The sequence below is a fragment of the Centroberyx affinis genome, unplaced genomic scaffold (genome assembly GCF_046629955.1).
Source record: "Centroberyx affinis isolate AG114_WGS23_722 - 3 ecotype Tasmania unplaced genomic scaffold, CSIRO-AGI_Caff_v1 ptg003282l_1, whole genome shotgun sequence".
Taxonomy (NCBI): domain Eukaryota; kingdom Metazoa; phylum Chordata; class Actinopteri; order Beryciformes; family Berycidae; genus Centroberyx; species Centroberyx affinis.
This window is the reverse complement of record NW_027281298.1, coordinates 3,467-17,070: the sequence shown is the minus strand read 5'-3', so window position 1 is coordinate 17,070 and position 13,604 is coordinate 3,467. Positions and strand designations below refer to the sequence as shown.

Genomic DNA, 13,604 nt, shown 5'->3' with positions numbered 1-13,604 from the left:
GCCCTGCTAGACCTCGCACACAGAGAGGGTTGTGATCTATAATTTTGCCCCATTGTATTCTGCTCCAGTGTGAGCTTTTGAATCACAAATCTATGGGAGAACAATTGGAAAGTCAACACTTGCAGTTGGTGTCCGGTGTCCAGGCCATGCATGAGAGGGAGCAAGCAAGCAAGACCTTGTCGATTCATAAATGGGGTGCTCAGGGAAAAACTGATCCACCCAAAATTGTATTTGTTTTGTTTTGTGCATGTAAATCTCTGATAATAGATGTCTCCACACCCTTCCTCTCTGTGAAACGTTGGATATTCTTATGATGTAGCCCAGAACAACTGAAGGGTTGTAGTGGCTGAGAGGAATTAGTTATATTTACACCAAATGCTTTCCTTGGAAATTTGTGGGTTTTAACTGGGCAGGGAGTTGAGACTCACTATGACTCACTAGATTCCTGACAAGAGCTACTAATGATGGCTTTGCGTAACACTAATCTTGTACTCAGTTTATATCTTAAAAGCCCAGTTCCAAGTAAATGTGGTTTGTAAGGACTTTTTAAATCAATGTGTATAAGACACAAAATGCAAAATTAACTCCAATCATGTACGTTATGGCAACAAATAATGTAAGAGAGAAAGCAGGTTTCGTGATTAACACCTTAAACAGCTTGTATGTCTCACTGATGCAACACTAGGCCTAAATTTCATTCACTATTTTTAACTATGGTAAACTAATGTAAGCTACCTGCTACTTGTTATGAGCCCTCTTTTATAGCCTGGAAATACTACAAACATTCATTATATCTGATGCAGCCTAATAAATATTCTGTATTATATCTCTGATATAATAAATCATCACAGAAAGTGGTTCTACCAGTCTGTAGACACCAGCGTCCTGCCAACAGCCCTTCTTACTATCTGTTAATTCAATAGTTTCCCCATGTAAAGGTTTTTTTTTTTTTTTTTTTGTTAGGCCCAAAGTTAGCTCACTAACCCATTAAGTCGCTTGGTGAGACAGGCGTCTGGTGCAGCCAAAACATCAACTATTATTATCAATATTGTGAGACCAAGAGTGAAGAAGACTCACAGTCTCAGGTGGGACAGCAGAGAGCAAATGAAGGGTAGAAAAGCCACAAAAGTTTATGTGATCCAGTTTACTTAACCAGAGAGGAGATACAGAGCATGTTTGGTCTCAATATTTTCTTTATCATTTATCTACATTTTACATTCTAGGAATTTAAGTGCAACCAAGTAAACATTTGTGACTCACCATTATGGAAAGTACTGTAATAAGAAAGTTGTTAGGATGTTAAGAACAACATAATGTAAACAACTAGAAAATGTTCAAAGGGGTATTTTACTATATTTTATTTTAAATGTCAGGAAAACACTATTAGTTGCTGTTAAACAGGGGACTAACTCTGTATACAGTATTAGTGTCTGGTTAAAGCAGATGTGTTTTTTATGGACCCACAGCATATACACGTGTAACACACACACACACACACACACACACACACACACACACACACAAGCACAAACGATAATTCATATCCATTACATGATTGAATCAGTGGTTTGCGGCACCATTTCTAGGTTTCATGAGTCTCTATCCCTGGAAAGAGAAACAGATTGGCCTAGTGGGTGTGATACCAAGATCTAATGATGTAAAATGAAACTGATTTCTTGTCTTAAGCATCATCACACACACAAACACACATACATAAGGGGTTAGCTTTTCTCTAGACACTGGTGTCAGTGCTGTTTGTGTGTATAAATGGCAGGTATTCTCTATAACGATACATCTACATAAAATGCAAGCCTATATCTCGTGTAATTTAGTTTTGCCTCACAATTTATAAAACACAGGCATATGCATGGAGCCAAGATGTGACAAGATTAAATCTTACAGGATGCACATTTTGTAATAATCCCGTTCTGTGTGTTTGTACCAAAACGGAGGAAGGAGCTCATCCATATTCCCACATACATTAAGACTGTCTGTCTAACTGCACCATTTCACACCAATAATGTCAACAATGACATGAAAGAAAAAACACCAACAAATTATATGTATCCATCTATACCTGTCCATCTATCAATTTCTGACTTGTAAGACTTTTTAAACACAAATTTAAGACCAATTTTACCCCAAAAATCAACCTCAAGAGCAAAATACACAGTAAAATATGCATCTGTGCAACCAGGGAGACTTCTCACTAGGAAAGTAGTGCACCAAGGAAAAACTACAATTTTCAGACTTTTCACAGACCTGCAGACACCCTGATCTCTCTTTCTCTCCGTCTGTCCTCTTTGCCTGTTTGCCTGTCTGTAAACCTAATTTTCAGTCCCTATGTCTTTCTCATGTCTCCTGCTGTTGCGTTTCCTGTGTCTCTCTTGGTTGGTTTCTTTCTGTTTCTGGTTCGGTTGACTGGGCCCATGTGTTCAGAGCCTTAGTTGTGGTATGCAGCAAGAGCCAAATTAACGCTGCATGTTGCCATCTGAGAGATTGAAGTACAACAAGTAACACAGAACAGATGGACAGCAGGGTCTGGTTGTTGGAAAAGTATTTTCCACTGATGTTGCAAACTCTTCGCTCGCTGTCAGTGCGAGGGGGGGGGTGGTGGAGAGAGAGAGAGAGAGAGAGAGAGAGAGAGAGAGAGAGAGAGAGAGAGAGAGAGAGAGAGAGAGAGAGAGAGAGAGAGAGAGAGAGAGAGAGAAGCACTGGATGGATGCAGACAGAAAAATGCACAAAAATAAACGTGCATAAAAGCACGCATGCGCAAACACACTGAAACACATACACATTTGACTGTTGGTTTAATGAGGCATAACTCCACATTTGCCATGCTTACCAGGCCTATTTACTGGAAATCCTTTTATTTTCTTTTTACTGAAGGCTCAAGATAACGTGTCACATGACCCTGATGGGACGGAAAGGCCAAGAAAAGACAATGCTTTTACCATATAAGCCAACATGCATCAAAATATACGTAAGAATGCACAGAAAGTACACGCACACACAAACTACACACAAACACACTACATTCTCACAAAGTACACATACAGGAAGTAAATACACACACAGAGGGACAAACTCAGAGGAACATGATACATACTGTAGCCACACGTACGCACAAAACGAAACCATGTGGAAAAGATTAAGGCTAGAAAAGCTGGAACAAACATATGCAAGAGCACAAACACTCACACACACACACACACAGCTGAGATGAGAGTGGTGTGATTAAGATGTAGCCTACAGGAGGTCTAGAGGAAACATATCCGCCATCAGACAGCAGCAGTCTGTGGGAACTGACTTTGTAAGACAGAACACCAGGATTTTCCTGGCAAGACACTTTGACAGAGACAGAAGGAGAGAGGTAGAGAGAGCGAGGGAGAAAGAGAGACACTAACCTTGTCTTTGGCCTTGACTACTGTACATCAGAAGAAAGGAAAGTGGGGTTCACTGTTACCTCAGGGGAGATCAAGTCAAGACCACAACTAAAGAAGGTTCAGAGACATTTTGCAGAAAAACTATCCAAGTCTTTCAAAGTTACACTATTAACGACGTCCCACAATCAATGTCACACATTTAGTTTCTTCTCTGGGTGTAAGGTGTAGTCTAAATAATCAAAGTAGCACAAACATAAATGTTTGGCTTATGGAACATCATAACATGTAAGTTTATAAGTTTATTCTCACCAAGAAACTCAAGACCAAAGCTAAAGAACAAGCCAAGACAGATAATTTAAGGCCAGAGACCGAGACAAGACCAAGACCATTAGGTTTCTGTTTGTTTCAGCTGACAAACAAGTTCCACTTCTCCAACACTGCTATATAACATTGCCTGAATTAGGCTCTTTGTCATTCTATTTCCAAAACAACATGTAGACCTTAGACTCTGCTTGTGTATAATTGCCAGTTAAACACAATCATGAGGTATGACCTCAACATATCGTAACGGATTTACCCTGCAAACCAAATCAATACAAACACACCGGTTTAACAATGGATCACACCCACAGTATGAGCAAGTGGATTGTTGTAGAATTTTATAATACTTTCTTTCACTCAACTTGTAAGAAATTCAGTTAGGATAACTTTAATTTACATAGATAGTGAAGTGTTTGGCACAAGATTTCAGGTTCCAAAGAAACAAACAAGAACATAAATAGATACACACGTCATATCACGCTTTTTGTTGATTCAAAATCAATTCTCCAAATGAAAATCTCAATATCACCTAGCCCACACTATTTCACAACTGTAAAACTGGGGCACATGCCATTTTTACTATTATCGTACTCGTAAAGACTCCCGTAGGTGTCTGTGTCGTACTGATCTTTTCACAGCTTACATGGAAACAGCAAGTGACACAAAGACGGCAGCTCTAGCTACTTGCACAGTTTCTTTTTCACCAATAATCAGTTTGTCTTGGCTCAAACCAGAAGTGAAATTATTTCTCTGTGGCCATTTTTCATTGGTTTTGTTATTTTTCCCATTGCCAGCAAACAAACCATACTTTATGGATGAAGCCATGTGATCATGCTGGTCAAAATTTTGGACTGGACAAATATAAAACCTGTCATTTCCACTTTGACAACAGAGACGATTAAAAAATAAATACATAACATTTTTCAAACATCGAGCTGCGTTGGTTACACAGTTCACTGTCAACGGCTATGTTTACATGCGCATAACAATGTGACTATTACCTACCTATTGTTCAAGTAAGACAAACAGTGTGAGTAAGCTATTTACATGATTACATGATTCTATAAAGTGAAATCTCTCCGAACAATACGGTTTACATGATACTTGTGGTTCCTGCGAGTTTTGCCTCGCCTCTGATAGAACAACATGAGCTCTGTCACCAACTACACACGCACACTGGATTCACACTTGAAGAAATGTAATTAAGGTGTCTACATGTTCTGACTGGACTCTATTAATGCAAGTAAAACTGGAGTCCTCCACATATATAATATATTTCTGCAATTATGCATACTCCAACTAAGAACATACAACACAGTTACAGAAGAGTATGGTGTTTACATGGGTCCTGCCTTACTCACATATTATACTAAGTTTTGCAGTTTTGTGTACACATCAACACGCTTGATATTGCAGCATTATTTAGCTAAATAACAGAAAGCATGCACATTTGAAGACATTCGAAGATGTTCAAAAAAAGTCAAATCTCTAGGCTGCTTTCCTGTCTTTGATCTGAATGTATTCTCACCTCTAACTAACTGTTTCAGAGCTCATATCGTCTATTGCTTGACAGCGATATAAGACCACCTCTCTCGGGCAAACTACAAAGCACTTGTTTGTTGCACACCTAAAGTCCACTGGGATGCTCTCACCTCCCCAAGTGAACTAAACTTAGCGGGTTAACACTTGCGGGTTCATCTGCAGCATTCATTTGCAATAAGGCAGAGATGAGAGCAACCTCAGTTTAACATTTGAAAAAAACGAACAAGAATTCTCACAAGGACCAACGAGGAAGGTTTTTGTCCCCAACAATGGAATTGGGGAGAGGACTATGGATCCGTCTCAGTCTGTTCATTTGCAGACTCCACTGATTGATTTTGATGAAACTTGGAGAAATGTTGCATTTCTCCACTGTGTTCCGGCGTTTTCCAAATATAATTGGCCCAAGGAGAGGGGTACGACAAATACAGGTCAAAACAGGGTGACATTTGTTAGTGCTTGCCCAGAGGGGGACTGTATCTTCCGTGAGGGACGACATGTTTACTGTTGCTTTGTCTTTTTTCAAATTTTAGCATTTAAACTAAAGTCCATAGCTAAGCCTGGCGATAATGAGCATTAATAATGTAATGTGTTAGTATGAAATCTGACAGCAGATTATCTTGTACTCAGTCTTGGGAGCTAGGGGCTGCCTTCCCTGGAGCCTTCTCACGCAAACACACACATTATCAGCCTCTACGCAGCTTCCTCCTTCTGCAAAATGAATCCATCAACATTGCTACTGTAGTCCGCACACATACGAGACAGGCATAAGCATAAGATATATGCATAAGAAGACACAAGCATGTTCGCTACCCATGGATTTCTTTGTATGCAGTCAGGATATGTGTACGGTGTGTGCAGGCATGCATGCACACACACCTACAGACACACAGTCACAGACACAAGCCATCGATGTGTGAAATCTCTCTTTAAGTCTGCAAAAAGGAACAAACGCAATAACATAGCAACCCCAGCAAATTCTAAGTTCATGCATCTAAATTACTTTTTTGTAGAGTGTGAATGCATGTGTTTTGTGTGTGTGTGTGTGTGTCTGTGCGTGTCTGTGTGTGTATGTTTAAATGTGTGCATGCTACTCCACAGCTCTCCTTCCTTTTAAGGCTATTCTCAGGGCCTTAACTCTCCGCCCTGCCAAGATTCCACACACACACACACACACACACAAAACCCATAAGGAGAGGGAGAGCTGCAATGCAGTTGGCTAACTAAAACACTGTTGCAATCAGCCAGGCAAATCCCCACCACCAACGCCTCCCCCCTCTGACCACGCATACATGCACGCACACGCACATACACACACACACACACACACTGGGACAGCTCTGGCTCTATCATCAACTGAATTACCTCACACACATGGTTAGGGCTGCAGCTGGCTGAAGAGCGCAGGGCTGCTAAATATAAAACACTACAAGCAAACGCGCACACACGCATGCAGAGTCTTTTTTATTAACCCATGTTTGTGCCAAAATACACACTTGCACACACCCTGAAGAGACTGACTTCTGCATCCAATGACCTTTAAAGATGGTGGCAGCCAGGACAGCAACCTAGTCGCTGTGGTTACTAGTTTGGGGATCTGGGGGGACTGGGTGTGTGAGCACATGCAGCCCTGCAGCTGGCCCCATCGGGACATTTCATAAAGTTGTATGCGATCGGTCTCGTGGGGAGCCAAGCAACTGCATACAAGACAAAAGACATCCTGTTGTGCTGTGATGAGCTGTCAAGCAAAGTCAAGGGAACACAAGATGATCTTTATTGTTTCTATCCCTCTCATAACCCCAAGGATTAAAACCTACATACTGAAAATATATGCATGTGATGTAATTTTCTAATGTTCTGATTGCTGTGCTTTTAAATTCTGATGTGTTAATGATGGGATGTTAAGTAAAAAAGTCAAGACTGGCTGAGGTAGACCCCAAACAAACAGGAAACAGTGTAGGAGGCACATCTAACTCACTCACCCTCGGGTAGAGGAAGACTACATGAATTCATGCCGATTCCTCGAGGTAATTGAGCACAAAGTTAACATCTAGGCCAAGTGCTAAAGCTCAGGGTGCTACTACGAAAATGTAGTCTATGATGAGGGAACGTTTGACAGTAATCAGTAAAACCTCATGAGATTAAATCGAGGTAATGATACCAACAGCCACTCTTCTTCCTCAAGTTTCTTCAGCCAGGTTAACAAGCAATAATCCTCTTTTATCTTAGAAAGTTATCAGTCTGACAGAAAGGATAGGATGGATTTTAGGCTAACAATGATGCCACTGCATGCATGACAAGTGAACATGATTTTCATTACTCCCAAGCTCTGACTAGACTAGTACTATCACTGTTTGGCTACTTCAATACAGTTAAAACCAAGGCCTGCTCTACATCACAGCACACTCTATAACTGCAGTTGAAAAACAAATCAATCACTCAAGGCAACGATGTGATGAGAGCCGTCGATGAAACGTGCAGTTTTCTGAGGCAACGCTAAATGTCATCACTACTTTGCTCTTGTTCTGTCATGTGGCCTAGTGTATACCAAAAGGAGCTTCTTAGATGCAGCAAAGATCAATTATGAAAACAAAACAACACTAGGGAGAGATGAGAGATGGTTTGAAGAAGGAGGGGGGGGAACCCCTGAGACTGAAACAGCTGGAAACAGGAAATGACTGTGTGTGTGTGTGTGTGTGTGTGTGTATATGTGTGTGTGTGTGTGTGTGTGTGTGTGTGTGTTACTTTATGTGCATGAATTTGGGACACAGCCTGGTATATCGGCACTAACAGACCCTAAAAGGCTCTTGTGGTTTTTCATTTTATTGAAGCACACAAGCAGATTTACAAAATGATGCATCTTGCACCAATACCAAAGAAAATTTGAGGAAGCTACCGGTTGTTAAATGTTTCTATGCTGTGGAGAGTTCTGAGAAAAATCTCCCCAAAGATTTGCAAGGTTTGCAGGCAGTCAATAGCTCCAACGGTAGCAGATATCTACTGCATTTAGAACTACAGAAACCCGATGAAAACTGTCAGCCATTCATTATGCTACACAAGTGCAGTGATTCCATGCTGAATATCTGATTTTTGAGCTGTAAACATGGTGATATGGCTTCTATATAGTGATTAGCATTAATCCTGTCTTTAATTTCAACATTTTTAGCTGTGACCAGCATCTAGTGTAAGTTATTCTGTCAAAGTATGTCACATTTAAGTAAACCAAAGATTAATACATGACCAGAATCAAACTAGTAATGTGTACATGACTTGTATGTGCACTTATTCCTTCACGTATGCAATATATGTGCCAGTATAAATGTGTACATGATATTCGGGCCTGCGTGCTCGTTTCTGTTTTTTGTTTATGTATGTTGCAAAATTCAAAATAAAAACATTTGAACTAAATGTGTACATGAGCATGTGTTTCTACCTTTGGAGGATCATAAAGTTCCAGCTGGTACTTCTCCCCTCCTCCTCCTCCTCCTCCTCTTCCTCCTCCTCCTTGTGCATCCCTGGTCCTCCTGACCAGCAGGCGGCAGCGTTGCCAGCGAGGCTGAGTGTCTGAGATAGTGTCGTCCACCAGCAGGTACCTCAGTTGGCCCTCCTTACAGCAGCCGCTCACCTCCGACCTCCTCTGCCTCATGCTCCCGCTGCGTAACCAACGGAAACGATCCAAGAAGTGAGAGGCTGCTCCAGCCATAGAGGTGTGAGGAGAGGCTGGGGGCGTGACTTCAGGGTTCAGGGAAGAGGAGGATGACAGAGGCGTCACTTGCTCAATCATGGAGGAAACCCCACCCACTCTGTCGCCATTGTTTGGTGGATTGCTGTTGTTCGTGGTGGGGTTGGGGTTGCTAGGAGACAGGTCCTGGTGGGAGGGGGGACTGGGAACGGGCCGTTTCTTGAAAAGCCGTCTAACGCTCTGGCGGATCTGGCTGACAGAGAAGTGCGTGACGTCATGGCCAGGGTTGGAGGTCGTGGAGTCGGAGGAGTACCGTTCAGATGCCTGGCGACGATCAGTGCCAGAGACCTCCTCGTTGCTATGGCTACGAACCAGCAATGACCCGCCGCCAGTACTACGAGTTGACCCCCTGAGCACCACTGGGTTTCCTGATAAGGGGTTTCCCGCAGAACATCGCAGTGGCTGCTCCTGCTCCCGGCTCACCGCCACCGGCTCCGCCTTCGGGGACACAACAGCGAATAGAGCGGCTCCTCCACTCGGTCGGCCCGCCTCCCGGTAGTCCAGCGCCCCAGAGAAGGACGTGATCCGCAGTCGACCGATCACAGCCTGTGGGGTAGGGGGAGGCGGGAGGGGAGGGGCCACTGGAGTGGTAGGGGAAGTGCTACCAGCAGTGGTAGAGCATGTGTTCTGGTTGAGGGGAGTTCCATCTTTGTCGACCTCACAGCAGAAGTGCTGCTGGAAGAGGTCGGTGAACTGCTTGGAAAAGGTTTCCGGTGGGAGCACGTCATGCTGGGGCCGCTCTCTGGCAAAGCTCCGGTAGTGTCCGGCCAGCTCCCGGGCTGTGGCGATGGCGTGCAGCTCGCAGAACTCCCTCCAGCCTCTTGGGGGCGCTGCCACGCCTGGGCCTCCTCCTGCTGTTGTGGTGGTGGTGTTGGCTGGATGGATAGTGTTACCATTCATTGCAGTAACCAGACCGGCTGAGAATCACTGCTGTGAGAGAGAGGAGGTTGGAAAGAGGAAGACATGGAGACACAGAGGCAGGAAGACAGAGAGAGAGAGAGAGAGAGAGGCAGAGAGGAAAAGAGGAATGGAAGGGGGGAGAGAGAGAGAGATAAAGGGGACGATGGGGGAGAGGAGAGAGGAAGGATGGAAGGTTTAGGACAGGAAAGAGAAAATAAAAGACGATTGAGGGACAAACAAGGGAGAGAAATGGAAATATAATTAGAGGCAAATCAAGATATGTGGAGTGTTGTGCAAGAACTGGAGAGTTAAAGATGGAACTGGCAAACAGTCACAGCATTTCTTTGAACTACTTGAAAGTTTGAAACAGTTCAAACATTTAGAAAGGACAGCCAAAAGTCTGATTTTATCAGTACTCAATCTTAATCAGCCCAAATTGGATTACATGGGATTGCAAAGGATCTCTGGCAATCAACCAGTCATAAAGTATTTTAATAGATGAGGACAGTCACGGTTCACCAAAAGAAACAATGGGCTACTATTCAGTTTGGAAAAAAAACATCAATCGAATAAATCGCAAAAACAATAAAAGTGGACATACATTCAAGTCAAAATTGTTGAAATCTTCTAAAGGAGATGAATAGAGTTGGAAAGAGTAATGGAGCAGAGGGAAGGGGGGAGAGAAGGAGGGAGGCAATAAAAGTCAATTGAATCAGTTCCAAATCACGCTGATACGGATGACACAGAGGCAAGTAGCTAAGATGAATGAAAACAGTAATAAGACAGTCAGACAGACACTGAATGAAGTCCTGACTGAGGAAGTACGGTTAGAACATTTCTCAATCAACCACACTGCCTGTCTGTCCAGCTGTGTGTGTGTGTGTGTGTGTGTGTGTGTGTGAGTGAATAAACATGTGATCTGTTTGACTGTCGCTTCTCCTTTCTTTAGATTCATAATGTCAGGGCCATAATATGGATTATTACTGCTATGGCCTCTTGACTCCGTCTCCCATTTTCTCACTCTCTTTGTCTCTTTCTCAGTGGTCACTGTGCAAGAGTTTCCCTAAATGTTGTAACAGTGGCCGTGCAACAACTTATGAATTTGAAATATCACTTTGTAATCTAAGAGCATTTGCACACCTAGTTTGTTTTGAGCCGCTATTTTGAACTGTGGACCAGTCTCCCCCTTCCAGTTCGGTTCGTTTGGGCATAAGATAATACCACAGTTGCACTCGGGTGCGGTCCAAAACAATGAGACAGAGACCTTACTGAGGGTGGTCTTGGTACATTCTCGGTACCACAAGAAGCCCTGTGCAGTAGTTGGGTCGGATCACGGTCGGATCATGTTCTCACTCCACATACAACAGATGCTCATGTTTGTTTACCTCGGAAGAAAGTCCTTTCCCACACCAAATTTCTGACCAGTGAAGGAAATGACTGCTCCCATGTGGCTGTTTTGTTGATGAAATTACGGTTTGTTTGAAATTTTGCCGAGCATTACCGAACCAATGTGTAAAAGCAATAACTTGTCCTCCGATCTGGACCAAAGCAAATGGCTTATAGGTTTGAAAACGGCCTAAAACTTTCCAATCTGCCAATTTCCGACTGATCACTTTAGTAGTAACATTCCTTATGATCAATAGTGTCCCAGCACCACTTTGTCACCAAATCCTTGGGAGAATTTGATCGGAATTGCACATGCCAATCCTGTTCTTCTACAGCACACGTGCTTTTATCCATCCACCACGGTTAACTAACAGCTACCATTGGAGAAACAAAGAAATGAGCCAATGGTTTAAGAGTGAGCCACATATAGTTCCACAGAAAAGAGGAAACAGGATGCATTCCTAAACTATTCAATGAGAGCCCTACCCTAACCTTCATCTTTTCAAACGTTCTCCTGCCGTTCCCTCATGTGCGCGCACTATTCACCTCAAGTGCACTCATAGTTATGGGAGATTAGTGGAAGGAAGGACACATTTTCAAAGAACCACAGCAGGCCTGAGCTGATGAAAGAGCTAAGCTTATGGGCTTATGCAGACAGTCAATGGATGAATACAATCTGTTTTGAACCGTTGTACAGGATAGATTGAATACAAACTATAGCCTACTTAAGGTCTCCTTTGAAAAAGATATTTCAAATCTCAATGGGATCTATCTGGTTAAATTAAATTTAAATAAATACAGCATGATAGATTTTTGTAATTGCATTGGGACAGTAATACTGGATGATTATTTCAGCAAAAGCAGTGAACACGTTAACATATCACAAAATGTTATGCAGACCTCTGAGTAAGTTAGTTAGTAAGCTTTATTTATATAAGGCTTTATTTATATAGCACTTTTTAAAACACATTGTTACGAAGTGCTGCACATAGAAAAGTGGCAGAGGATGCAAAAACAGTAAAAACAAGATCAAAATCAGACATATTTAAACAAGAGGACAAACAAAGATAAAGTTTTGGCGAGGCTGAGAAACCTGAAGATGTTTTTAAAGATATCACCATGCATTATATAACAACTCCAGCTCATCTCTTCACACACACTGTTGCACTCATGGCTCACACCTTTAAAATGAGCTGCTAAACAACAACAGTTGAATACCGTCATAGTAAGAGATCAGCTATAACTAGGGTTTAGCCTAAATGTTACTCAAATGTCAACATGTGCCTACATACCACTCTTCCTCCAATGCAGCAGAAAAGGGTCTATTCTAGATAGCGGAAGTATGAGTGTGTGTGGGGGGGGGGCTCACTGACTGTGGTCCAACAGATCACAGAAAACCACGAGAAAGGGGGTGGGGGGGTGGGGGGGGGCAGTTGTGGTTGGGCCAAACATGGAGCAACATGTCTTGTTATCTCTCCGCTAACATCTCTCTCCCTCTCTCTCCGTATCACACACATGACTACATTCAGGGAAGAGAAGTCGTACATTCTTGCTCGTGTGTCACGCGACGAACCCTTACTTTCTTATTGGTATCATAAGACATACCAGGGGACACATACGTCAATGAGGCAGTGAAAACTTGGCATCGTGAAATATTGCGTCACTTAAGTTCCTGGATGTGTCCTGTCACAACAACTAATACCCCTTTCCTGTGCTTTTTAGAGCATGCTCAGAGCGTGCCCCCTTGTGCCCCTCCAGCTGGCCCCCCAGAAGCCTGTTTCTATCTGCCTGGCCAGCCCAGCCATGACTCAGCACTGGCTGGCTGAGTATACCACACGCACGCACTCACACACACACACACACACACGCACTCTCTCTCTCTCTCACACACACACACGCACACACGCACGCACACACACACACACACACACACACTTCCTCTTGCCGTATCCCTCTGGGGACTTGGCTGTCTCTGTTCCCATGGTTTTCCCTTTCTTTTCATCCTCTCCATCTTCTAGTATGAGGATCCCCAGATGTGTTTGAATTCAGGCTTCCTTTCCTTTCACCTTGATGGAAAAGCCTAATCATATGCAAGTTTCAAGGGAAGAAGAAAGGTCAAAATACGGTTTTGAGTCTCCTCTCCCTGTTCCCGTTCCTCTCCCCCTGGACTTCTGACCTCAGCCATGGTGTTCCTGTGTTATATTAATTTATTCATTTTTTAAATTTTACTTCAGGGCATTTCTGTTTGCAACAGAAACCAAAAATAGACAGAAAACACAGGCCATGAGCCCCATTTGAACTCAGTAAGTTGCAAGTACATGGACAATGTT

General features: G+C 42.9%; 1 protein-coding gene across 1 annotated transcript in view; it reads right to left on the bottom strand.

Moving 5' to 3' along the window:
• sh2b3 (SH2B adaptor protein 3) overlaps positions 1-9,942 on the bottom strand; it is a 33,134-nt gene extending 23,192 nt beyond the window's left edge. The window contains exon 1 of the mRNA XM_071538522.1: positions 8,680-9,942. Coding sequence (XP_071394623.1) covers positions 8,680-9,888 — 1,209 coding nt within the window. The 5' untranslated portion in view covers positions 9,889-9,942. The remainder of the gene's footprint in view (positions 1-8,679) is intronic.
• Positions 9,943-13,604: the final 3,662 nt, after the last annotated feature.